At 42.0% G+C, this 24,150-nt stretch overlaps 1 protein-coding gene and 1 non-coding gene across 2 annotated transcripts; both read right to left on the bottom strand.

The window, feature by feature from the left end:
• Positions 1-1,320: 1,320 nt before the first annotated feature.
• EIF5 (eukaryotic translation initiation factor 5) lies at positions 1,321-14,259 on the bottom strand. The gene is made up of 12 exons (XM_089522600.1): positions 14,162-14,259; positions 13,738-13,972; positions 8,849-9,128; positions 8,642-8,723; positions 7,815-7,987; positions 7,082-7,193; positions 5,646-5,791; positions 4,522-4,677; positions 4,169-4,330; positions 3,292-3,456; positions 2,601-2,738; positions 1,321-1,717 (listed from the first exon to the last, which is right to left on the bottom strand). Exons 3-12 carry the CDS (start codon positions 8,918-8,920, stop codon positions 1,625-1,627), a joined length of 1,299 nt encoding a protein of 432 aa, XP_089378726.1. The 5' UTR covers positions 8,921-9,128; positions 13,738-13,972; positions 14,162-14,259; the 3' UTR covers positions 1,321-1,624.
• LOC149315149 (small nucleolar RNA SNORA28) lies at positions 6,793-6,916 on the bottom strand. The gene has a single exon (XR_016281182.1). It is a non-coding gene; the product is annotated as a small nucleolar RNA SNORA28 (small nucleolar RNA).
• Positions 14,260-24,150: the final 9,891 nt, after the last annotated feature.

Below are 24,150 nucleotides of genomic sequence, written 5' to 3'. Positions count from 1 at the left end.
GTGTATTTTTGCCTGCTCATTGATTTACTTAATACAGTCATCCCTCCATATTTGCGGCTTTGATATTTGCAGATTTGATTATTCACAGATTTCATTAATATGTTCTCTCTAGGACTGTCTAGGTCCTCCAGTGCAACTCTGTGGTCAACTTTAACTAAAAGTTGCACTGAAAGACCATTTGTAGCTACTTGAGTGCCATTCTATGGTCAGTGTATGTTGGACATTGACCACAGAGTTGCACTGGAGGACCTAGAGATTGCTAGAGAGGTGTCCTCTCAGGTAAAAACAGTGTTTTTGTTATTTGCAGTTTTTCCATATTCACGGGGGTCTTGTTCTCCTAACCCTAGCGAATATGGAGGGATAACTGTATACCATTCTGAGATCACAATACAAGATGTGACATATGTATTTTAATAAATGGCATCTTGTTGATTGTTGTCAGCTTTGACTTATGGCAACCTCATGAATGAGATCTTCCAGTTACTTTGCATCAGGGCATCTACATTAATTTGTGTGTGGACTGGGAGGGAAGCATTGAAGTTGTTTTTTTTAAAGAAGTAGTTTCATTCCACATAGGGAAAATGCAAAATTAAAAAAACATACATCTTTAATACAGGACTTCCCAGAAGCCCTTTTTAGACCTTTTAGATGAAGGCCTGCAAGGCACTAGCATCTCACAAAGTACGAACTCTTAACCATAACACATGTGGTTTAACTGTGGTTTCATACTGGCAAGATGTCATACTGTCCATCCACCCACAAAGAAATCAAGGCCTTCAACCACTACATCTCATTGGCCAATTGCGTTTATGTATAAAGAAACTCATCACCTATTAGCACCAAGTCCGCAGGCTACGTGGAGAGAAAACGAAGTACAGGCTACTGAAGTATCTGGAGTGGTACAGTGCACCCTTACTTTACGTTCCAGACTCCCCAGCATAAAGCAAATTTTGCCTTTAAATGAATGGGGCTCGCGCACGCCATGGGTGCATGCCCCATTGGTCCCTATGGGACACGCTGCTCCTTCTCCCCATGTGGCAAGCGTAAAGCATGCCTGCGTATACACAAGCGCACTGTATAACCAACTCCTCAACTGCAACATCCCTCGGTGTAGCAATTTATCTCCTCTCTGGGTGTCAGAAATTTGATCATGTAAGAAAGTACAGGCATATCCAGAGAAACTAGGAAAGCGAAACCTAAATCTAAAAACTATGCTATCCTGGCACACAATGAAAAATGTGTCTGGGGTTCCTGCTTCTTTGGTGATTAGAATGTAATGAAATCTTATATAGTGAATAACTACCAGAAGAGTCATAAAGCTGAAGATTTCAAAACCAAATCCTTTATTTTCACAACTGTATAAATGTGCTCCAAGTATTTATGTCCAAGACAAGTTTAAAAGAAACATGCTGTACAGCAAACTTGGATCAGTTTGCTGGTGTATTAACTCCTCTCATCTTGTTAAACTTAGTTACAATACCAGTCATGGTAAGATACATTTGAGTTCAAGAAGTGAAGCACGATGTTTATAGGCATTACAGCTTGTGCACAAATGTTGCACTTCTGGCAAGAGATGCAGAGAGAGAGGTACGCACTGCAACACTGGAAACTAGGTTGGTTCACTTTAAATAGCATCAATGTCAATATCTTCTTCCTTGTTGTTTGCAGGCTTCACAGTTTCAACTTTAGGTACACTGGCAGTCTTGGAGTACACCACCTGCAGGAATAGGTACAGTTAGTAGATGTAATGCTCATGTTTCAAAGTTTGAGGCATTTTAGCAGACAGCACAATTTCTTTGTTAAGTGTCCAATAAACAAGCATCATTAAGACTGCATCCATACTGCAGAAATAACCAGGGTTTACACCACTTGAACTGCCATGGCTCAATGCTATGGAATTCTAGGAACTGCAGTTGGCTGTGCAGCTCTGGTAACACAACAAGCTACAATCCCTAGAATTCCATAGTGTTGAGCTATGGCAGTTAAAATGGCATCAAACTGGATTATATCTGCAGTGTGGACACAACCTTAATGTGGCTTAATATTACCATGTTACAATACACAGAATAATAGTTAAAAGGGGCCCCCACAGGCCATTGAATCCAGCTCAGTGTAGGAAATCCAGCTACAGTCTCCCTGGCAGGTAACCATGTAGCGACAGAAGCAGGAAAGTTTGTTTGAAATACTGTTATCACCCTTCCATGAATAAGATTTATTCTTACTCTTCTACTACATTATATGTACTGCTGTCTACCCCCAAAATGATATTCTGTACTTCACTGGTGCTGATTTGTCATTTTTCACCATTACTCCTGATATAGCAGCTTAAGGCCCACAATTCTAATTTAAAACAAATGACCTTTGATTTTTCTTTGGGGTTCAGGCATTTGTACAGTTCACATGCCATGCTTTAGTCCTATTCTTGGACTAAAGCAAACATGATTCACTCACATAATCAGGCTTCCAAATGTGAAAGCCAACCAAAGTATTAATATTTTATCTATCCCCATTACCAGATTTTCAAGATAGAGCTTCCAAGATTCACAAAAGAAAATGTTCCTTTTGAAACACTTTTTAAAGGGAAGGTGATTAATTCTTGCCTCAATATTTTCATCTTCATCCTCCTCTTCTTCATTACCAGATGATTCCTCTTCAGCCTCCTTTAGCCATTTAATGAATGGCTCTGCTTTGACACGAATTTCTTTGGCAAGCTCTTTAGAGACATATTTCTTTGAGGCCTAAAGAAGAAGACTCAAATTAGCAGCTGATACAGGCACCATATCACCCATCCATTATGCAATTATATATCACTGGACTTAAAGACAATTGGCATTAGCCTATCCAAGACAAGCTAGGAATACCAAGGACCTACCACAATGAGAGTTGACCTAACTTGCAAAGAAACAATTGACCTTTGAAATTCAAATTTCTTTAATGCTTGCAGGTTCAACAATTAATATGGGTCCTTTCCTTCAACAGACCTTTATTCTAGATGACAACGAAGCCTATGTTCAAGCACTTTTACCAAGAATACCAGAAAGTCTACATTATCACCAGTGAGTTGCATATTCCAAGTCCCCTTGCAAGTAGGATCACATTAAGCCAAAATACAGGTGCCTATACATTCCTTTTCAGGCGAACAAAACAAAACAAAACAAAAAACATCTTTTGGTGCCTCTTTGTAGCTTCCTGAGAATCAAGGCAGCTTAATGTGATGTATGTCAATGGCAAAAACTGGCTTATCCAGAGTTCAGACTGCTTGTAAAAACTATTTTGGTGTGTAACACTGACCTTTTCTGCCCAGCTCAAAATGACTTCTTCTTCTAGAAGATCTGCATCATACATTTCCTTCAAGATATGTGGAATTTTAGAAATCAGCTGAGATTGATGCATGGCTACTACACATTCCAAACCATGAAGAAGGTATCTCTGAGCTTTCTTGTTGTTGTGACAAAACTATGAAGTAAACAGGAAAAGAATGAGAGAAATGCCAAGTCCATTTAGCTAGATCAGTGATGGTGAACCTTTTGCAGACCAAGTGCACAAACTGCAACCCAAACCCCACTTATTTATTGCAAAGTGCCACATTCCTCTGGCTTTCTAGTAATGAACTCTGGCAAACTCTGTGCTAGGGCGACAGCATGTGTGCCCACAGAGAAGGCTCTGAGTGCCACCTCTGGCACGCGTGCCATAGGTTTGTCACCACTGAGATAGATCATCTATCTAGACCCCACAGGTAATTAATTTCTTTCACTCACAAGAAAAGCCTCCGAGTTCTTCAAAAGCTACTCTGGCACCCTGATTTCTAGACAAGGTGTGGAGGCTTTGTCCTGCCTGTGCAGTACATAAGCCAAGTGCGCAGCTACAGCAAGGACTTTCATTCCTTCTCTGACAGTCTTCTGTATTCCTATCCTGGCTGCAGAGATGTTGCTCACTCACGATCCAGCAAAGAAATTGCATGGATGGGTAAGAGGGAAAATTCTCCCACAACCCTGACTTCTGCACTTTTATGGTAGATGTAAAAATACCGTTTATGAGCCTTCTTTGCATCTAGCAGTGAGATGCTGCAGTTTGATACACCAAGGAAAAAGCACTCATTTCCAGCTTCACTATCTCACTGCATTCTTTAACCACGTTAAAGCTTTGAGAACTCACTGGGAAAACTTACACGCAAGAAGTGGCGCCTGTATTTCTTTATCTGTTCTCTTATCTTTTCATCAAAGAGGACTTCAGTCAATACCAGAGGGCCCATAGCTTTAACATCCAGTCGTTCTGCTTCTGCCACAATGTCTTTGTCAGAAGACTCTATGACACCTTCATCCTTCTTTTTCTGAAAGAACAAAAATTATTTAAATCAAAGGTTGCTATACTTGCAACTTAAGAACTATCCAGGAAGTTAATAATGTACAGCTTATTACAGTAAACCATCCAGTCCTGTCATGCCACTGATTTTACTCTGAAAATTATATAAAGTGAAAGGTAACCAAAAAATGTGACGAATGCACACCAATATAATGTTACCTTAACAAAGTCAAATAATATATTGACTCTTTCTTCAACAGTCCTTTCTAGGTCATCAGTCAGTGTGAGAACTTTTGCATGATCACTGATTTCATCCATTCTGCGCCGCTGGGCTTCTTCAGTTGTGTCTTCACCCCAGTCATCATCATCATCGTCCTGAAAAGTTTACGCAAAACAATTTTTCCTTCTTAAATTTGGACTGAATTCGCATGTTTTACCTCTATACCAGCAAAATGTCCCTGATGCAAAAACATGGAGACATCATGAGGAATCCATTGTTCTCGGCCTACAAAGAGACCTGTGACCTCACTGGAATGGAGACATACTGGATTGCAAAAGAGGGGTCGCTGTTGAGATGCAAATGGACTTTAAGAAAATCTCCTATTGTGGCATGGCCAGAAGTAAGAGAGCCTGCCTGCACAAAATATATCCTCCCCAGTATACCAGTGTTTACTAAGGACTGAAAGAACATGGAGGCATCTGACTAACATCTCCAATTGGTTTCCCCCTCCTCCTGTTTGGTTTGTAACATCTTGCCTGAAGAAGCCCATGGAGCTTTGAAAGCTTGGAACAAGTGTATTGTGCATTTCGGTTGGCAAATAAAGATATCACTGATGGATTTTTGTTTGCATTTGTTAAATGGCCAACACAGCTACCCCTGCATGTTTTCTGAAAAGTTTAAGTAGATATAACAGTAAAAGTTTCAGTCATGAGCTCAACATTTGAAGGATCTGAAGACCTTCTTATTCCGCCAGGCTTCCCCCCCCCCCCCGTGAGCCTTGTCTGTTATTCTTTTCCCCTTGGCGATGTTTACAATGTCTTCCACTCTACACAGCCATTTGCTTGGGGTGCTGTTGGTTTTTTTATCGTTGTTGACTGCTAATTGTTGTTAACTGTTGTAATTCTGTTGGGGGGGGTTGGGGCTCGTGTTGTTTTAACTGTTTTATCTTCTATTGTTCACTGCTGTGATCCTTGGAATAGCGGTATATAAATAAAATTTATTATTATTTATTATTTAACATATATTTCTCTTACTAGGAAACAATATACAGGATTGAGAACGTTGTCACTTTTGACCAGACTAAATATTCCTCGTCCATTCAGATTTGGCCATATCTACTTACCGCTACATTTGGAGGACTAAGTTCTTCTGGTTGGGCTGACTGAGGCGGTGGTGTCTCTGTATTAGACACAGAACCATTCTCTTTATCTTTGCCTTTCCTGTTCTTCTTGTCTTTCTCTTTCTTGCCTGTACCAGACTCACTGCTCTCTGCAAATAGTAATGAAGTTCCAATTAGCAGATGCTTTCAGACAGATGTGCACCTGACTCTTTGTCAACTTTTAGTTTCAATTAACTAGCAAACACCTCCAAATATACATCAGGAGTTTCTACTTTGCTACACAGAGCAAGGAACTGAATTTAGCAAAACCAGTTATGACAAAGACCTCTTAGGAATATTTTTGGTCTATAGTGTAAGAACAAGCCTGCAAAGCTGCCTTTTAGAACCAAAACATCTGACCTTTAACGAACTATTTAAAAAAAAAACAACACCAGATCTTTCTGCTTCTAGATCCAGTTTATATGTTCTAATGCCTACTGTGCCATGTGAACAGTTTTTGTAGAATGAACTAAAAGGTTATGGCTCAATGACTCTTTACAGGTTAATCAGTATACCCATTGTAAGTTATCATCTTTACCTCTGAAACAAAAACCCAAGTACACTCGTCCCCCGGGATACGAACGCGCCGCGTTACGAATTTTTCGGGTTACGAAAAAAAAAACATTAATTAATTATTTCCGGGTTACGAAGGTTTCCCCGGCTTGCGAAAAAAGTTTTGGTGCTTTTCGGCGCTATTTCGCACCAAAACGCGGCTTTTCCCCATTAGCGCCTATGGGGATTCGGCTAACGAAAGACTTCCGGGTTACGAAAATGGCGCCGGAACGAATTAATTTCGTAACCCGGGGGACGCCTGTATCACAATAAACACCAAAGCATTAAGAGTGCCTGAAATGTCACTTATAGTATGCTTTCTGTGGCAATACCATAAAGGATAAAAAGGCAGCTATGAATGTAGTGGTGTCATCTGAAACAAACTAAATCCAGATGTTTTACATCTGCCTCTGCAACTCTCATTAGCCTTAGTTAACATATCCATCCACTGGTGAGGGAAAATGAGAATTGAAATCCAAAACATCTAGAGGGCACCTGGTTCTGGAAGACTGGACTAGAGCGCATTATGTTTTTTTTAGGGTGAAACTAACTATTCTGGGATGTTCGAGTCCATATAACAGATGACCTCACCTACAGAGACCTCTGGAATAGGTTAGACTATACTTATTATTGCAAGCTTAAATTGAAGCAGACAACTAGGTATCTACCACAGAGTGTTGCTTGCGTAAGTCTTAAAGCAATACTACCTGAACTTTACTGATGACTGCCTTGTGCCACAAATATGGCCAAACACACAAAGGCATTTTCAACCAGCTGAAGCGAAAGATGTTTCTTTTACTCACATTGTTCAAGGAACATCAAAATCAGCCATAAAACCATTCACTTACCAGGTGGGTTTTTGAGAATGAACGTGCAGAGTTTATGGTTTGTGTCAAGCATGCCTCGATAGCCACAGGCTTTGCAAGAGTTACCAATAGTTTGTTTCTTAGGATTGACATGCTGTCAAGGAAAAACAGTAACTTTAATGCTACTTTGGTCTATTAAAAGTTAGTTTGAAAAGCAGCTAAGTGGATTTCCCTGCCAACAATAAATAATGTAGGGAATAAAACTGTAACATATGATCCTCTATTAGCTTCACTGTCTAGGAATCTGCTTCTGGGCTTAAGGTGCTAGCTTCAACCTTTAAGAACTCTAAAAGGCCAAGAACCACAATACACGTGACATTAAATATTCAAAACCAAAAATGGACACACTGTGTGTGTCTACTCAAGATTCCCACTGACTTTAGTATAGGATAACCCTCTGAACTACCTGAAGACTACACAGAACCTGTTCTCTAGTGCAAATCCAAGAGTGTGAAGTATTGATTTAAAAACTGTCTTGCACTTGCTGTAACTTCAGCTAAAATCTATTTAGTTTATATTCCACCTTTCCTCAAAAATGAGAACTCAAGGCAATATACAAGGGAATTTTCCCCCAGGACTGATCCAATGTAGAACTGCTTAAGAATCAGTATGGTTGTTGCATAGACTGCCATTAGGCTGTGCCCTGAGACTACTAATCTTTTCCTAAAACAAGCAACAGAACTTGCAATCTCCAATAGCAAAAAACACCACCTACCAGATCAGTTTCAGGATTCTCACACTCAGGACAGAGAACAAATTTTTTAATGAACCCATCCAACATGTCTTGTAGCTTATTCGCCTCATGAGATCCATTGACAATGTAACGGTCATTCTTAACATCAAACTGGGTCTGCGCTCCCAGTTCACAACCAAAAAATTTGGTGGGATCTTTCAAGAAAAGAAAATACTGTCATAAGAATTCCCAATATCTTTCTTTCTCACACCTATTTACAGATGTAGCATTATCAAGACCTCCCTCCTTCCTGAAAACTCATGCTTCATTTGATTGTGCAGAAACAGTACTTATAATTTTCAATATGAACACGTCTTTACTGTCCAATTACTTTATGATTAAGATTATGACATTCTCTCCTAACAACATTAATAAATTGCATCACCACAGCATTTCCACACACTGCACATCTGGTTCACCATTGCCTTTTATGAAATATAGGGTAACACAAAACTAGTGACCACTTTGAAGTTTTAGACTGTTATTAATAAATTTTATACCACACTTTCTCTACCATTTGCAACTCATACTCAAGGTGGCTTCCAAATTATAAGTACTGGGTACCATAGGACTTGCCATCACCGTGACACAAAGCTGCACACACAGCTATTTCTTTTCTGCTGCAAGGGCTACTGAGCTCATGATGCCAGCAATACAAAGCTGTGTATGGAACCTCTAAGACTATCATAGCTACTGCAAGGATCCTTTTACTTCCAAGTTAAATTTACAGGCAGTTTGCAACCTCTAGGAAACATGTTTATAGTGACTTGTAGTAATAAGAAGCCCAAAGATAAATTGTATCAACTTACACGTAGGAGGCCGATTAAGCGCCTTTGCAACGTCAACCATGTTGACTATAACTGTCTTTATCCCATTTCCTTTGCCCTCAACCTAGGAAAAGAAATGTGGTTAAATGTACACTGCAAGTGCAGTCTAATTCAAGTTACAATGATTACACTTCACAATTTTTATACATGGCATATTCAAGCTATGTCTTAAGAAGGTTCAATAGCTACCTTGGCAATCAGACGGGGCATTTTGTAGCGATAGAACTGATCGGACACACTGCGGTTGACATTGACAGACATTTTGGCTTATTAGTGGCTTTATCAATAAGATGGAGAGATCTTTGATTGCAACTTTTTGGTATCTTCTGTCTGGAGAAGACGTGATGACATAAACGACTGCAAGAGTTCTCGGTCTCTGACATGAAAAATTTTTCGCCACCGAGGCTGTGAGGTTCTTGCTTGTATGCTATATTTCCCCAATACAGGTACCAATGGCTGCGCAACAGCTCTGAAAGATTGAAGAAAACAAGAACACTTAAGTTGTAATGGTACTTTGTATCCATAATTTATGAGAGACAAATCCCTTCTCAATACTGCTCAGAAGCCAGGACTTTCCTTTTTTTGCTTCACTTACCATAAAACGTCATATGTTCATTTTAAGTGATGTTTACCATACTGGAAATAATAGCATACATATTATGCTTTGCTTTTTGAAGCTTAACAATGTCAAAACAAACTGGTTCTGTTAAACATTCACACTCTGACATGAAGAACCCCTGCAGCTGGGGAAAAGGTCAATAAAGGTTCAGTATCTCTCCTTGAAAAAAATCCAAAATGCTCCAAAATCCAAAACTTTGTTCACAGGTGGCTGGGATAGCGACCTTTGCTTTCTGATGGTTCAATGCACAAAAACTTTCGTTTCATGCAAAAAAACTAAACTAAAGTAAAATATTGTATAAAATTACTTTCAGGTTATGTTAAAGAAGGTACATGAAACATAAATAAAATTCATGTTCAGATTTGGACCCCACCTCCAAGGTATATCACTATGTATAAGCAAAAAACCCCAAAACTTTTTAAAATCCCAAATACTTCTGGCCCCAAGCATTTCTGACAGGGATGTTCAACCTGTACTAAAAACAAACAGCTCCAAAACTAATGCCTGACTGATTTATGTCTGCTTGTTCAGCTCAGAATACTCTGAGTATGATAAAACTAGAACGTAGTGATATTCCATACCTTTATAAAGTGGGAAGTGTTTTCATATACATAATGATATACCTTGGAGGGGGATCCCAATCTAAACGTGAAATGTATTCATTTATGTTTTATATATCTCCTATATGCATAACTTGAAGTTAATTTTCATTTCTGGATTCTGTAGAAGAGTAAGACTTTGTTACCTACCTGCTCTACAGTTAGTAGGCAGGCAGCGTTATCAGTTCCAAGTTGTATCAGTTACTATTTATCAGCGCTTATTTTTAGTCGATAGACACTGGACACCAGCTACTCATGTGTAACACATCCATTGTGCTCAAGGGCATTGACAAACGAATACCGGAGTCACAACAGGGGCAGAACAGAAACTAAGAAACTACAACTGAGAAATGAAAATGCACCTCTTCAAAGAGCTAACTGCAAGAGCATAGCTGAACGACTCCATTACCTAATGCTCCCATGACACAACACCAACTGCCTGGGTTCTGGAATCAACACAACTTGACACCACTTTAACTGTCTTGGCTCCCCATCCCATGGGATCCTGAGATTTTTCTTTTTGGCTTGTCGCAGCACCAAAGTTCCTGACGAGAGAAGGCCGAACGATCCCACGAAGGTACAAACCCCAGGATTCCACAGGACGGAGCCACGATGGTGTCAAACCCGCTCGGATTCTGAAGCGTAGATGCATTTCGTTGTTCCTGAACATTTACTCCAGAAGGCCCAACTCTTTCCTTCAGAAGAGATTTCGCTCCAAGGCTGCACCCGCACTAGATGCCACTTTAACTCTTTCTGTCTCAAGGCTATGGAATTCTGGGAGTTGGAGTTTGTTGTGGGCCCAGAGCGGAGCAGAGCCCCACAACAAACTCCAACTCCCAGAATTCCACAGCCTTGAGACAGACAACAACTTAAAGCATCATCTCCAGTGTGGATGCATAAATAACCCACTTTTGAGATCACTTTAACTGCCTTGGCTCAATGCTAGGGGATTCTGGGAACTGTAGTTTTGTGAGGCACTTAGCCTTCTGTCAGCGGTGCCAAAATAAAACTACAATTCCCAGAATTCTCTAGCATCAAGCCAGGGCAGTTTTAAAGCAGTCTCAAACCGGGTTATTCCGTCTCCAAGACTGGCTGCGGCGGCTGTTAAAAGACATTCCCTTTCTGCAGTCAGTTGGGCCTTAAAGGAAAATAGTGGAAGGAAAACACTGGAGGAGGAGGAGGAGGGAAAGAGAAGTAAATGCTGCTATTTTACCTGCTGGGACTTAAAGCCATTCACAGACCACGAGGCAGTGGCCTATTAACGACACACTTCCTCTCTCTCCCCCCTTTTTACTACCTCCCTCCTTGCTTCCTTCCCCTCCCTGTTGATCTGAATGACTCAGAAATGCAGCAATTAACCACTGAGTCAGCCCTAAAGAGGAGGAAGAGGCGTCGGTGGCGTCAACACTGCGCTTGCGCATCTCCCCTCCTTTATCTTCTCCCTCGCGCATGCGCGTTCACAATGCAGCCCCCTTAAAAAAAAACCACTCTTTTCTCAGTCCGTTCTAAACCGCCCCGCCCCCTCTCCCTCACGCTGCGGGTTTAGGAACTGCGCCATAGAGGGCGGCGGCGCGCGCGCATGCGCAGCTGAACGAGTCGGCGGCAGCGGCCTCTCTCTCGCTCCCCCTCCCCTCGATCACGAGGAAAGAAGCGCGGAGGAGCTGGCAGCCGCCATCTTGTGTGGAAGGAGCAAGCTCTGCGCCCAGCACCCAGGATGCGAGCGCAGAGGGACAACAGACACACACAAATAGATATATAGAGAGAGTATACACACATATATACATACATACATACAACACACACACACACTATATATATATATATCCCCACACATTTATATGTAGAATCCCAGCTTTTTTTTTTAAAAAACAAACCCATAAATCTCTTTAGGAGACCCCTTGGTAAAAAGGTGGGGCTCTTTATTCCTTCATGGGGGTGGGAAGAAGATGGAGAGAAGGGGAAACAGATTTGTGGTCTTTCTTTTCTGGGGTGTGTGTGATAAAACACACACTATATGTGTATTTGTGGTAAATCCTCTCTCAACACCCCTTTATATGATACATAGTTCAGTTTATCTCTATTAGGGTCATAGACCAACACAAATATGACAAGAGAAATATAGATATATGTGTAACCACACATATATCTATTTCTGTGTATGTCTATATGTGGTGATCTTTCAACTCTCCTTCATGTGATACACAAAGATAGTGCTGTGTGTGGTTATATATTTGTGGTAATTCTTTTCTCAATGCGCCTTCATATATATATATATATATATATATACGCACACACCATACGTATATAAACACACACATGTATATCTCTGGTGCTCTTTTCTTTCAATGTTCCTTCATGTTATAGTGTGTGGTTATATATATTTGTGGTAATTCTTAATGCTCCTCGTGTGTGTATATATATGTACACATGTACACCATATATACACAAACACACATATGTTTATATGTGTGTGTGGTGACATATGTGGTGCTCTTTTCTTTCAATGTTCCTTCATGTGATACATAGTATGTGTGGTTTTATATATATATATATATGTAATTATTTTCTCTCAAGGTGTGTTCAGAGAAAAGAATTACCACAAATCTCCCTTTCTCTCTCTCTCTGGATCCCCAACTAAGGAATAAAAAGCCCATCTTTCTAGCAAGGGGTCCCTCAAGAGAAAAACCCCCCATTAAAAACAATTAACTGTAATCCCACATATCCATGCGTGTCAACCTTCAGCATTTTACCCCAAGAGGAGCCCTTTGGGGAGAGCGGTGGAGTTTCCTTCTCTGGAGGTTGTGAAACAGAGGATGAATAGCCCTCTATGAGGAGGGTCTTGTGTCTTCCTTAATGGCAGAATGGGGCTGGACTGGATGGCCCTTGAGGGTCCCTCAAACTCTGGGATCCTATCAACAACAGCCACGGTGGATAATCCATCCCACATACGCATCTGTGTGGTGGGCCTCCAAGTCCTTTCCGACTCACTCACGGCGACCCTATCATGGGGGGCTTTCTTGCCAATTTCCTCCTCAGCCGCCATCTGAGGCTGAGAGAGTGTGACTTGGGATCCCTATGGCCCAGCCAGGACTGGATTATTTGAGGATTTACAACCCAGTGTTCCTCCTCCTTTTAGGCCCTGGAGCCATTTGCCAACACTCCTCCTATACTGGGAGAAAGTAGTAACAATGGGCTGGCCAGGCCATCCTCTAAAGCTGTGTAACCCACAGACCCACCCACAGCAAGGCTTTGAACCCAAACCTCACTGGATCTTTGGGGATTTACAGCCCACTTTTCCTCCTCCTCTTAGGACCCCCCAAATCCCTCCTATATTGGGAGAAAGACAGGATATAATGAAACCATGATAGCAATAATAGTAAGAACAAGGGGTTTGTCAGGGCCATCCTCTGAGGCTGAGAGAGTGTGACTTGGGACCTCTATGGCTCAGCCAGGATTTGAACCCAGAGTCAAACCAGGCTTTGAGGCTTTACAACCCACTTTTCCTCCTCCTCTTATATTCTATTATACTGTTATATTATTATCTCCTCCTCTTGGGTCCCCCACCAACGCCTCCCTGGAGCCATTTGCAAGCCCTCCTATATTGGGAGAAAGGCACGATAGTAGTAGTAGTAGTAGTAATAATAATAGCAATAATGGCAGAAAAACAGGGTACAGAAAAATGTATAACAACAATCTAATGTTCTCCAGGGCCATCATCCTCTGAGGCCGAGGCATGTGAGCCAGGACTGGAACCCAGACCATGATGGAGAATAGCACTAAGACGACCCTCCCTCCCTCCCTCCCTCCCTCCGCGCAAAATGCCCGTATGTCTCTCTCTCCCTCCCAGTCCGGTGCCTTACCGTTTTCGTCCAATACAGACATAAACCCAACGCTGCTCGCCCCGGGCTGCGACGAAGCCGGAATCGGTGCGAGGAGGAGAAACGGCGGCCGATGGTGTCACCTCCGAGCAGCGCCTCGACGGGGGTCTGTGTGTCTCAAGGGGAGAGGAGGAGGAAGAGGAGGAGGAGGAGGAGGAGGAGGAAGGGTGGGGGGTTCCGAGGCGGTTCAGCGCGAGCGGCGGCCGGGCCGGTGACTCTGCCGGGAAGGAGAGGCAGCAGTCAGAGAAGGAGGAGCAGGCAGCATTGTTAAAACAGAGGGCGGCGGGGGCGCGCGCCGGGGAGCGAGGGAGGGGCGGGGGCGCGCACGCAGCGCCGATGGAAAAAAACGAAGCTGTTCTTTCCTTTTTCAAACAGGGCAGCGCCGTAATGGCCGCCGAGGACTTACCTCTAGAATGTTCTCGCGCCGACTGAACAACGCCGCCGTCGCCAAGGGCTTGGGATCAATCGAGCCCAGCCGCGCGCCGAGGCCTCGCCTAACAGCCGCGCCTTGCTATTGGCTGAACGCTTGGATTAGGCCCTCTCTCATTGGCGGACAGGGCTCGTCAATCACTCAAGGGGGGTTGGGCACCGCCTCTTTGGCGTGCGCGCGCTCCTCTGTCTCTCGCTTTCTCTTCTTCTTTTCAACCCCCTCCTCCTCAGCCTACGGCACTGAGGCTGCTGCTGGAGCGCCCTAAAGGACATCGCGTTTACAGAGGCTAACTCTCGCGAGAGTCGGGATGAACGAGGAGGGGAGGGGGAAAGAGTGAGAGGAATGAGTCAGTGCTTAGATTAGCTGAGGGGAAATGAGATGCAGTGTCTTTTAGGCCTCTTAAAGTGAGGCGCTTAGTAGACCGAAAATACACTATTTGGGTTTTTTAAAAATTATAACCTACATGCAATAGTGTTTAATAATAATAACGATAATAATAATAATATAGTGATATAAATAATATTTTACAATAAAATAAAAATATTATTAAAATAATAATAAAAAGTCAATAAAATAAAAAGTAAAACACTTTCCTCTTACAACAACAACAACAACAACAATGTTTATAATATAGTACTATTAATATATAAAATATTGTTATTAAATAATAATAAAAAGTAAATATACATAATATTTACAATTTAATAATATAAATAATATTTAATAATAATAAGTAAAAATAAAAAGTAAAACACCTTCCTCTTTTACAATAATAATAATAATAATAATAATATATAATTTATTTATGTCCCACCCTTTCCCAAAGGAATCAAGGCAGGTTACAGAACAAGGAAAACAATAACATACAATATGCTTAAAATGTGCATTTAAAACAATCCCCTAACCCCCATCTCAATCATAAAAGACCAAAAAACAAAACCAGTAAAAAGTTACAATACATAATATGCACGTTAACTTATCATTAATTGCCATTTGCCGTATTTCTTTATACCAATCTTTTATTTGCAGATCTCCCTGATCTTTCCACTTTTTTGCTGTAATTAATCTTGCTGCTGTTAATAGATTAATAATATTCCACATACAATATGTAACAAATCACATTAATTATCCATCCTTTACTATCTTATCTAAATCTTATTCATATTAAACCATTTCATATTAACTAAACCAGTAATTTAAAAAAAACCACACAATATTATTATTAATATCTTCATTCTTGTTACTGTCTTCTTTTCATCATATACTATTCATAATTCCACAAATGTTTAATACTAATTCATGTTTTTCCTCCTTCCCCAAGTGCTCCCCATCACCAGAGCCTAAAGAGCCTAATGTCTTCATATTACTCTACCCTCCAAAATTGTGACTCTTCCCACGGAGGTAAAACACCTCCCACTTTTACTAAAACCTTTTGTACAAATAGTTTCCACATTGCTTCAAATTCATTTCTCTTACTACTGGCATCCTTTTGGGAAAAGGAACTAATATCTTGTATAGACTCTTGGTTATTAAAGATACATGATTTAATGGAAACAGATAGGCTGACTTGTTATATAAATAAGGAATCACTTAATGACTTTGAACAAGATTTGGAAACCATGGATAAACTAAAAGAAGAAAAAGGAATTTATGTGGTATAATTTTTGTATAAATTCAATTCGCTGAAGACAGGACTATATAATGAAATACAAATATAGCTAGAATGAGTATTATCACGTTAGAAAAGAAGGTTTAAAAAGAAATTGCTTTGGTTTACCTGACAGTTACATGTAGAGTACTTTATAAATAATAGAAATATAGAAAGGTTAAAAATTATGATATAGATATACTGTAAATATGTACAATAGACATATATGATAATGTATTGTATTTGTGAAAAAAACAATAAAAAATTTTAAAAAACAATTACTCTTCATTATTCCTTTTTTTAACCTTAATTCCACATGTTAACTTATTACTTGCCATTTGCCATATTTCTTTATACCAATCTTGTATTTGTAGATCAGTCTGATCTTTCCACTTTTTTGCTATAATTAATCTTGCTGCTGTTAATAGATTTGTAATTAAGTCCTTCTTAGCTTGGGTATTTGGGGTGTTTTTGCAGACTGTTTATCCCCATCACTGTTAATTTAGTATCATTTGGCTTTTTTTAAAAAAAATATATTTATTTTTATTTATGTTTATTCCATTAAAATATAACTTATTCTATTCAGAAAATATCTCGGGGTAGCTGTGTTGGCCATATAGCAAATCCAATAACATCCAAACAATAAATAAGAACAAAAATCCATCAGTGATACCTTTATAGGAGGAGTAGCTAATACTCCAGAGGACAGGATCAAGATTCAAAATGACCTGAACAGACTAGAAAACTGGGCCAAAGCTAACAAAATGAAATTCAACACGGAGAAATGTAAGGTACTGCACTTAGGGAGGAAAAATGAAATGCACAGATATAGGATGGGAGACACATTACTGAATGAAAGTACATGTGAAAGGGATCTAGGAGTCCAAGTAGACCATGAGTCAACAGTGCGATGCGGCAGCTAACAAGGCCAATGCGATTTTAGGCTGCATCAATAGAAGTATAGTGTCTAGATCAAGGGAAGCAATAGTGCCACTCTATTCTGCCTTGGTCAGGCCTCACCTGGAATACTGTGTCCAATTCTGGACACCACAATTCAAAAAGGACATTGTGAAACTGGAGCGTGTCCAAAGGAGGGCGACTAAAATGGTGAAGGGTCTGGAAACCATTCCCTACGAGGAACGACTTAGGGAGCTGAGGATGTTTAGCCTGGAGAAGAGAAGGTTAAGAGGTGATATGATAGCCCTGTTTAAATATTTGAAGGGATGTCATATTGAGGCGGGAGGAAGCTTGTTTTCTGCTGCTCCAGAGACTAGAACACAGAACAATGGATGCAAGCTCCAGGAAAAGAAATTCCACCTCAATATTAGGAAGAACTTCCTGACAGTAAGGGCTGTTCGACAGTGGAACAAACTGGATTCCAGTTTTGCCAGCAACCAGAGGAACATAATTCTGCTGTGAAGGAAATTAAATGAAAACAAGTGGACAAGGCAGAAAGTAATTTTCATTCAGTTCAGTGCTCAGCATTACCTCGGAGTGTAGTGGAGTCTCCTTCCTTAGAGGCCCTCAAACAGAGGCTGGGTGGCCATCTGTTGGGGATGCTTTGATCTGGATTTCCTGCATGGCAGGGGGTTGGACTGGATGGCCCTTGCGGTCTCTTCCAACTCTACGATTCTATGATTCTGTTGGTTAACTGAAATGGACAATATACTTGTTGCAAGCTTTTGGAGCTCCATGGGCTTGCAACAAGTATACTGCACATTTTGGTTGGCCAATAAATGTATCACTATGGATATTAGTTTGTATTTATTAAATGGCCAACACAGCTACCCCTGAAGGAATCCAAACAATAAAAGTATCGTTGTCTGGATGTTATTCTACTCAGATTATTTGTTACTTTACACTCATTTCTCCAAAACACTTCCATTTGCTTGGTTCTTAAGTACAGATTTCTCTGTACTTTTAAAACCTAGTATAATAGTATATGATGAAATTTTAAACCCCATTTCTATCTATACCATTTTCTTAAAAAAAAAATAACAAAAACCAAAGCCGCGAATCCCAATGTGGGAGAAAGGCGAGATATAAATCCTTCAGATAAACAAACGATAAATAAACATGTATGCTTGAGTACAAGTTTGTTAACACTGTCAGCCCACCTTCCCACCGTTGGTCATTATGTTTTGATGTTTCAATCTGCATAGTATTATATATGTGTATGGCACGACTGGATGTCCCATTTTTATAACTGTAATATATTTTGGGGGGGGGGTGGGTTGCCATCTTTTACTGTTTTATTTACTGTGTAATTTTGATAAATTCTATTTTTTTAAAAAAAGAGTAAAAGCTATAACAACAACAACCTTTATAACACCCTTTCCACCAAAGGGCAGAACACTGAACATAATATAATCAAAAACGGATGCTAAAACACAAGACTATAAAATGCTAACATACAAAAATAATATGCTAACTGATCCCGTTTTTTAAACGTTAACATGCACCTGCATATCTGAATGTCAAAGCCACAAATGTGGAGGGATAAGTGTATTTTACTTTAAAAAATTAACACTTATTAGTAACACTTGCTAATAACCATCCAACAAAATGTCTGCCTTTAACAAGTACAATACTGATTTAAAAGCAGGGCATTTTTGTTCTAAAATATTCATACGTGGGAATAATTTTTCTTGTGTTTTTTGTGCACTTGGCATGGTATCGTGTGCATTTATGTGTATTCAGATTATAGGTTAGAGTACACAGCAATCTCATTTCATGTCCATAACAGGAGATAAAGGTATGCTCTGAGTCTGACCCATATCCCCTGGAGTAAATCATGCTGAGTTGTCCATGGCCTTTTATTAAACAGAAAACTACTCTAATAGCAACTGTAGCTTCTCATTTATCAGGCAATGGGCAAGTTCTAATTTCATCTGTATTTCACTTCATTGGAATAGATACTGTGGAATTACTTCCCACATCCCAAACCTGAAACAGAACATGTATGTCAAATATCTTTTCACCTCTGTACCTATTGCTAACCCTGGTGGCATCCACGCTGCAGAAATAATCTGGTTTGACACCATTTTAATTGCCCTGTCTCAGTGCTAGGGAATCCTGGGAAATGCAGTTTATCATGGCAGTAGAGTTGTCTGATAGAGAAAGCTAAATGTGTAAAAAAAAACACCAACCCTCTACAGTCCTCAGAATTTCTTAGCATTGAGCCAGGCCAGTTAAAATGGTGTCAAACTGGATTATTTTTGCAGTGTGGGTTGGACAATTTATTATTGTGTGCTATCATGGTGGCACCAGAAAGTGTAGTAGCAATGTCCCTTAGTAATGTTTGAAGGGATATCACATAAGGAACTTGCATGCCTTCTCCATGAAAGGTTTGCAGTCTTCCATAGCAGAGAGAGAATAATAAGTAAAAGCTGATTGTTGTTAAGGTTGCCATACGTCAGGACCGCCAAACCGAGACAAATGTAGGACATTTTCAAATGTAGGACATTTTTTAAAATGGAGGACACCCTGCACCCCTTCCCGGCCTCTGAGGAGACCGAAGCCTCCTTAGAGGCCAGGAAGGGGCGTGGGGTGTCCTCCATTTAATAAAAAAGTGTCCTACAAAAAAAAGTTCCCTCCTTCCTGGCCTCTGAGGAGACCGAAGCCTCCTTAGAAGCCAGGAAGGGGCGCAGGGACCAGCCGCGATCGCCGTGATTACGGCTGGCCTTCTCCCTCTTCCCTGGCTTCTAAGGAGGCCCAGGACTCCTTAGAAGCCAGGAAGGGGCACGGGGGGCTGGCCGCGACCACCGCGATCATGGCCGGCCTCCTCCCTCTTCCCTGGCTTCTAAGGAGGCCCAGGCCTCCTTAAAGGCCAGGAAGGCGTGTGGGGGCCCGCCGCGATTGCGGCTGGCCTCCAGGAAGGAGGGAGAAAGCCGCGGGGAGGCAGGGAGGGTGGCACCGCCTCCACCTTCCCCTCCTCCGCCCCAGGCCTCGCTGCCCTCCTCTTCCTCTGCCTCCTCCATGCGGCCAAGCGCAGTGGAGGAGGAGAAGGGCAACGAGGCACTGGCTGCAACCGGGGTTGTCCTGGTTTTTGAAGGCACCCATGATGGGAGGGGGATGGTGCCGCCAAAACTGGGAAAATCCTGGTTGCAGCTGGGATATGGCAACCCTAATTGTTGTGCACAAACTCCTTTACTTCGTCTACAGGTCCAAAACACACTGCAGAATTAATCCAGTTTGAGATCACTTTAACTGCTCTGGCTCAAGGCTAGGGAATTCTAGAAGCTGTAGTTTTGTGAGACATTCAGCCTTCTCTATCAGAGAGCTCTGGTGTCACAAAAAACTACAATTCCCAGGATTCCCTCACACTGAGCCAGGGCGGTTAAAGTGGATCTCAAACTGGATTATTTCTGCAGTGTGTTTCAGACCTAGAAATACACCTTGATAACTTTTCCCCAATCCAGGATAATAGTTCTATATAACTAGAGATGAAGACAACTTTCATTTGGTACATTTTTAAAGATCAACTTAGTAACATGTGTAAATTTCTTCATAAATGGGAAGGAAAGAATGTTGAAATTATTAAAAAGAAATCGAATGTGGGAGAAAGCAAAATTGATGGATCTTCCGTCCCAGAATACTGCAGAATTTCGCTGAAAAGTCTTGTCTTTGCACCCTTGTGTATTCAGCCAGGTTTGTGGTGCTGAACTATGTACCTTGGCATAGTTGGGGGAGAGAGAATCATTAGCTTTTCTGCCTCAAGCAGCAAAATACCTTGGACTAGCCTGCTGCATACAAAACCAACCCAACCATTAATAAAAACATCTAAAAATGAAAATGCTTCTCCTGGACTCAGTCACTCCTAGACTTCCCACAGCCACACTGTGCCTTCAAGGCTCAGCAGAGACAAACACTGTCAATGTCAATGAAAGCTGTTGAGAGATCTAAGCAAACTCACAGAGCTGCATTCTTCTGCAGGAGTCCTGCCTGGAAATCTCATTGAACCATTGCCCTCTCCTTCAACTTTGTCCCTCTTTAACAAAACTATTCCTGAACAAGAGTAGCCTTGCCTCAGTCCACTTTGGCAGGCCCCTGACCTCTTACTGTAGAAAATGGATGTTTAGCATAGAGCCCACTGCTTTTCCCTTCAGCAAGTATCTTGGGTTGCTAACATTGTTAGTCCATGCTGCATTTTAAAATGGTAATGCTGAGCACTGAACTGAATGAAAATTACTTTCTGCCTTGTCCACTTGTTTTCATTTAATTTCCTTCAGAGCGTAATTATGTTCCTCTGGTTGCTGGCAAAACTGGAATCAAGGCTTATGCAAAAGTGTCCAGAGTATTAATTTTATTTATTGATTGATTGATTGATTGATTGATTGATTGAATGGAATTCTTCTGATTTTTACCATGCAAAATCTTGTTGTTATTCGTTGATTCCCGTGGGTGGAAATATCTAAATATCTAATATTTCCCCCTTGTCATGGATAGATCACTTCCTGGTGGAGGCAAAGATCAAGGCTTCTACCCAGATCCCTCCCGGGGGTGGTGGACCTATTCGTATGGTCCACCCTCGAAGGCTGATGGAACCCAAAAGGTTCCAGGAAGCCCTAGAGGGGTATATGGTTGGAAATGACGGCGACTCTGTTGATGCCCTGACTGGTATCTGGAATACCGGTCTCTCGAGGGCTATACACAGTATCGCTCCCAAGCGCCCTCTCAGACCCGCTTCCAAACGTAAGCCTTGGTATACGGAAGATCTCCGGGCACGGAAGCGGGTCCTGCGACGGCTAGAGCAGCGCTGGCGGAAACACCTACGCTTAGCCGACAAGGCTCTCCTAGACCACCTTTTGGAGGACTATGGAGAGGCGATACAAGCAGCTAAGAATTCGTTCTATGGTGCTCGTATTGCGTCCGCGGAGTCGCGTCCAGCAGAGTTGTTCGGGGTAGTCAGGGAGCTAACTCAGCTCCCTCCTGCCCCGAACCAGATCCTTGAACCTTCTAAGGCCTGCTGCGACCAATTCAACAACTTCTTCGCGGATAAAACCTCTCGGATAAGCGAAGGTCTAGAAGCCAGCATTAGAGCAGAACCTAGAGCAGAGGTATCCAGAGCTTCCGTGGACTCAGTTATACTGGATCAGTTCGAGTCTGTCAGTACCGAGGATGTGGACAGGATCCTTCGGAGTGTTAGGAAGACGACCTGTTCTCTCGATCCCTGTCCCTCATGGCTAGCGGCACAGGGGGGGCCGGTTGTGACTTCATTGTTACACCGGATTATTAATAAATCGTTGAGGGATGGGCAATTTCCATCTAATTTGAAATTGGCCATAGTAAAACCTTTATTAAAAAAGCCCTCCCTTGACCTCCTGTTGCATAATAATTATCGGCCAGTCTCGCTATTGCCATTTTTGGGAAAGGTGATCGAGAGGGCGGTCGCTCTCCAGCTCCAATCGATCCTGGATGAAACGGATTATCTAGACCCATTTCAAACTGGCTTTCGGGCGGGCTACGGGGTTGAGACTGCTATGGTCGCCTTGGTTGATGATCTCCGTCTGGGCATCGACAGGGGTAGCGTGTCCCTGTTGGTGCTCTTGGACATCTCAGCGGCTTTCGATACCATTGACCATGGTATCCTTCTGGAGCGCCTGGCTGAGGTGGGAATCGGGGGCACTGCGCTCCAGTGGTTCCGGTCCTACCTCTCCGGGAGGTTCCAGATGGTGCAGCTGGGAGACGTATGCTCCGACAGGAGACCCCTAACATCTGGGGTCCCTCAAGGAGCCATTCTGTCTCCCATGCTTTTCAACATTTACATGAAACCGCTGGGAGAGATCATCCGGAGACATGGGGCGCGGGGTTATCAGTACGCTGATGACACCCAAATAGTCTTCTTTATGTCTCCGACTGATGCAGTGACTGGGGATGGCATCTCTCCTCTCGTGGCCTGTTTGGAGTCGGTAATGGGCTGGATGAGGGAAAACAGACTCAGCCTGAATCCAGAGAAAACGGAAGTACTTGTGATAGGTTCCCCTGGTCCAGGGATGGTGGTAATTCCACCCGTCCTGAACGGGGTCACGCTCCCTGTGAAGGACTCTGTACGCAGTCTGGGGGTGCTCCTTGACTCGTCGCTCCACCTTACATCTCAAGTGGATGCGACAGTCAGGAGCACCTGTTATCAGCTTCGGCGGATACGCCAGCTGCATCCCTACCTGGGCCAGAGGGACCTTGAAACTGTTGTACATGCTCTGGTAACCTCTCGCTTGGACTTCTGTAATGCGCTCTACATGGGGCAACCCTTGTACCATACCCGGAAACTGCAATTAGTGCAGAATATGGCAGCCCGACTGGTCACTAACACATCTAGGGCCAGTCACATAACACCAGTGCTTAAAGAGCTGCACTGGCTGCCTATTCGTTTCCGGGCGCAATACAAGGTGTTGGTCGTTACCTATAAAGCCCTAAATGGCTTGGGCCCAGGGTACCTGATGGACCGCCTTTCCCCATACAATCCCCCCCGCACCCTCAGATCATCTGGGCAGCAACTTCTAAGAGTTCCGGAGGCTAGATTAGTCTCTACCTCCAAGAGGGCCTTTACGATCTCGGCCCCCAGCCTCTGGAACTCACTGCCCACAGAGCTTCGCGCAGCCACCTCCCTACCCCAATTTAAGAAGGGTTTAAAAACCTATTTATTCGGTCAGGCTTACCCCTGAATATTTCCCCCTAGACTATTATTCTCCCCCCTCCCTCTGCCAGCACTGTAGACTGGCATAAGGTCGCAATGTTTTTAAAATGTTTAGCTCTTTTGTATATGGATTTTGTATTTTGTACTGGTTTAGTGTCTATTGTTCTTATATGACTGTTGTTCACCACCCTGATTTGAAGAAGGGCGGTATAAAAATAAAACTTTTATTTATTTATTTATTTATTATAACGTTTGATAACAGTGGTTTATGCCATCTTTAAGGGGAAAAACTCTCTCAAGGTGGTGTCCAAAACTTAATAGAAACACGACACAGTACTAAAACAATGGTTGGAATCTGTTGCTGCCTCCACGTATGTGCAAAGCCCCCTATGGATCTGGTGGATATTTTTGTCCAGAGTGGAATGCCTCTTATTCAGTTCAAGGTTGAGAAGTAGAGAAATAGGGCCATTTTGCATGGATATGCATTTTAATTAATTAAATAATTAATTAATAGGACTCGTATCCTGTCTTTCTCCTAAAATGGGATTCGAGGCGGCTTACAATAATTTAAAAAGGTAAAACCAAAACATTAATTACAAAAGTTAAAATATAATTAACTAAAATATAATTTAATAAAGACGTAGGGAGCTGGGTAAGTTTAGCTTGGAGAAGAGATGGTTG

The sequence above is a fragment of the Sceloporus occidentalis genome, unplaced genomic scaffold (genome assembly GCF_023333645.1).
Source record: "Sceloporus occidentalis isolate IW3139 unplaced genomic scaffold, rSceOcc1.0.p SCAF_4, whole genome shotgun sequence".
Taxonomy (NCBI): domain Eukaryota; kingdom Metazoa; phylum Chordata; class Lepidosauria; order Squamata; family Phrynosomatidae; genus Sceloporus; species Sceloporus occidentalis.
Note: the sequence above shows the minus strand (reverse complement) of the source record. Positions and strands in the feature narration are given on the sequence as shown.

Coding starts and splice junctions, on each gene's coding strand:
- EIF5 (XM_089522600.1), bottom strand. CDS start 8,920: ATGTCTGTCAATGTCAACCGCAGTGTGTCCGATCAGTTCTATCGCTAC. Junction 8,724..8,848: donor TGCCCCGTCTGATTGCCAAG/GTAGCTATTGAA, acceptor TTCTTTTCCTAG/GTTGAGGGCAAAGGAAATGG. Junction 4,331..4,521: donor TATTATTTGACTTTGTTAAG/GTAACATTATAT, acceptor TTGTTCTTTCAG/AAAAAGAAGGATGAAGGTGT.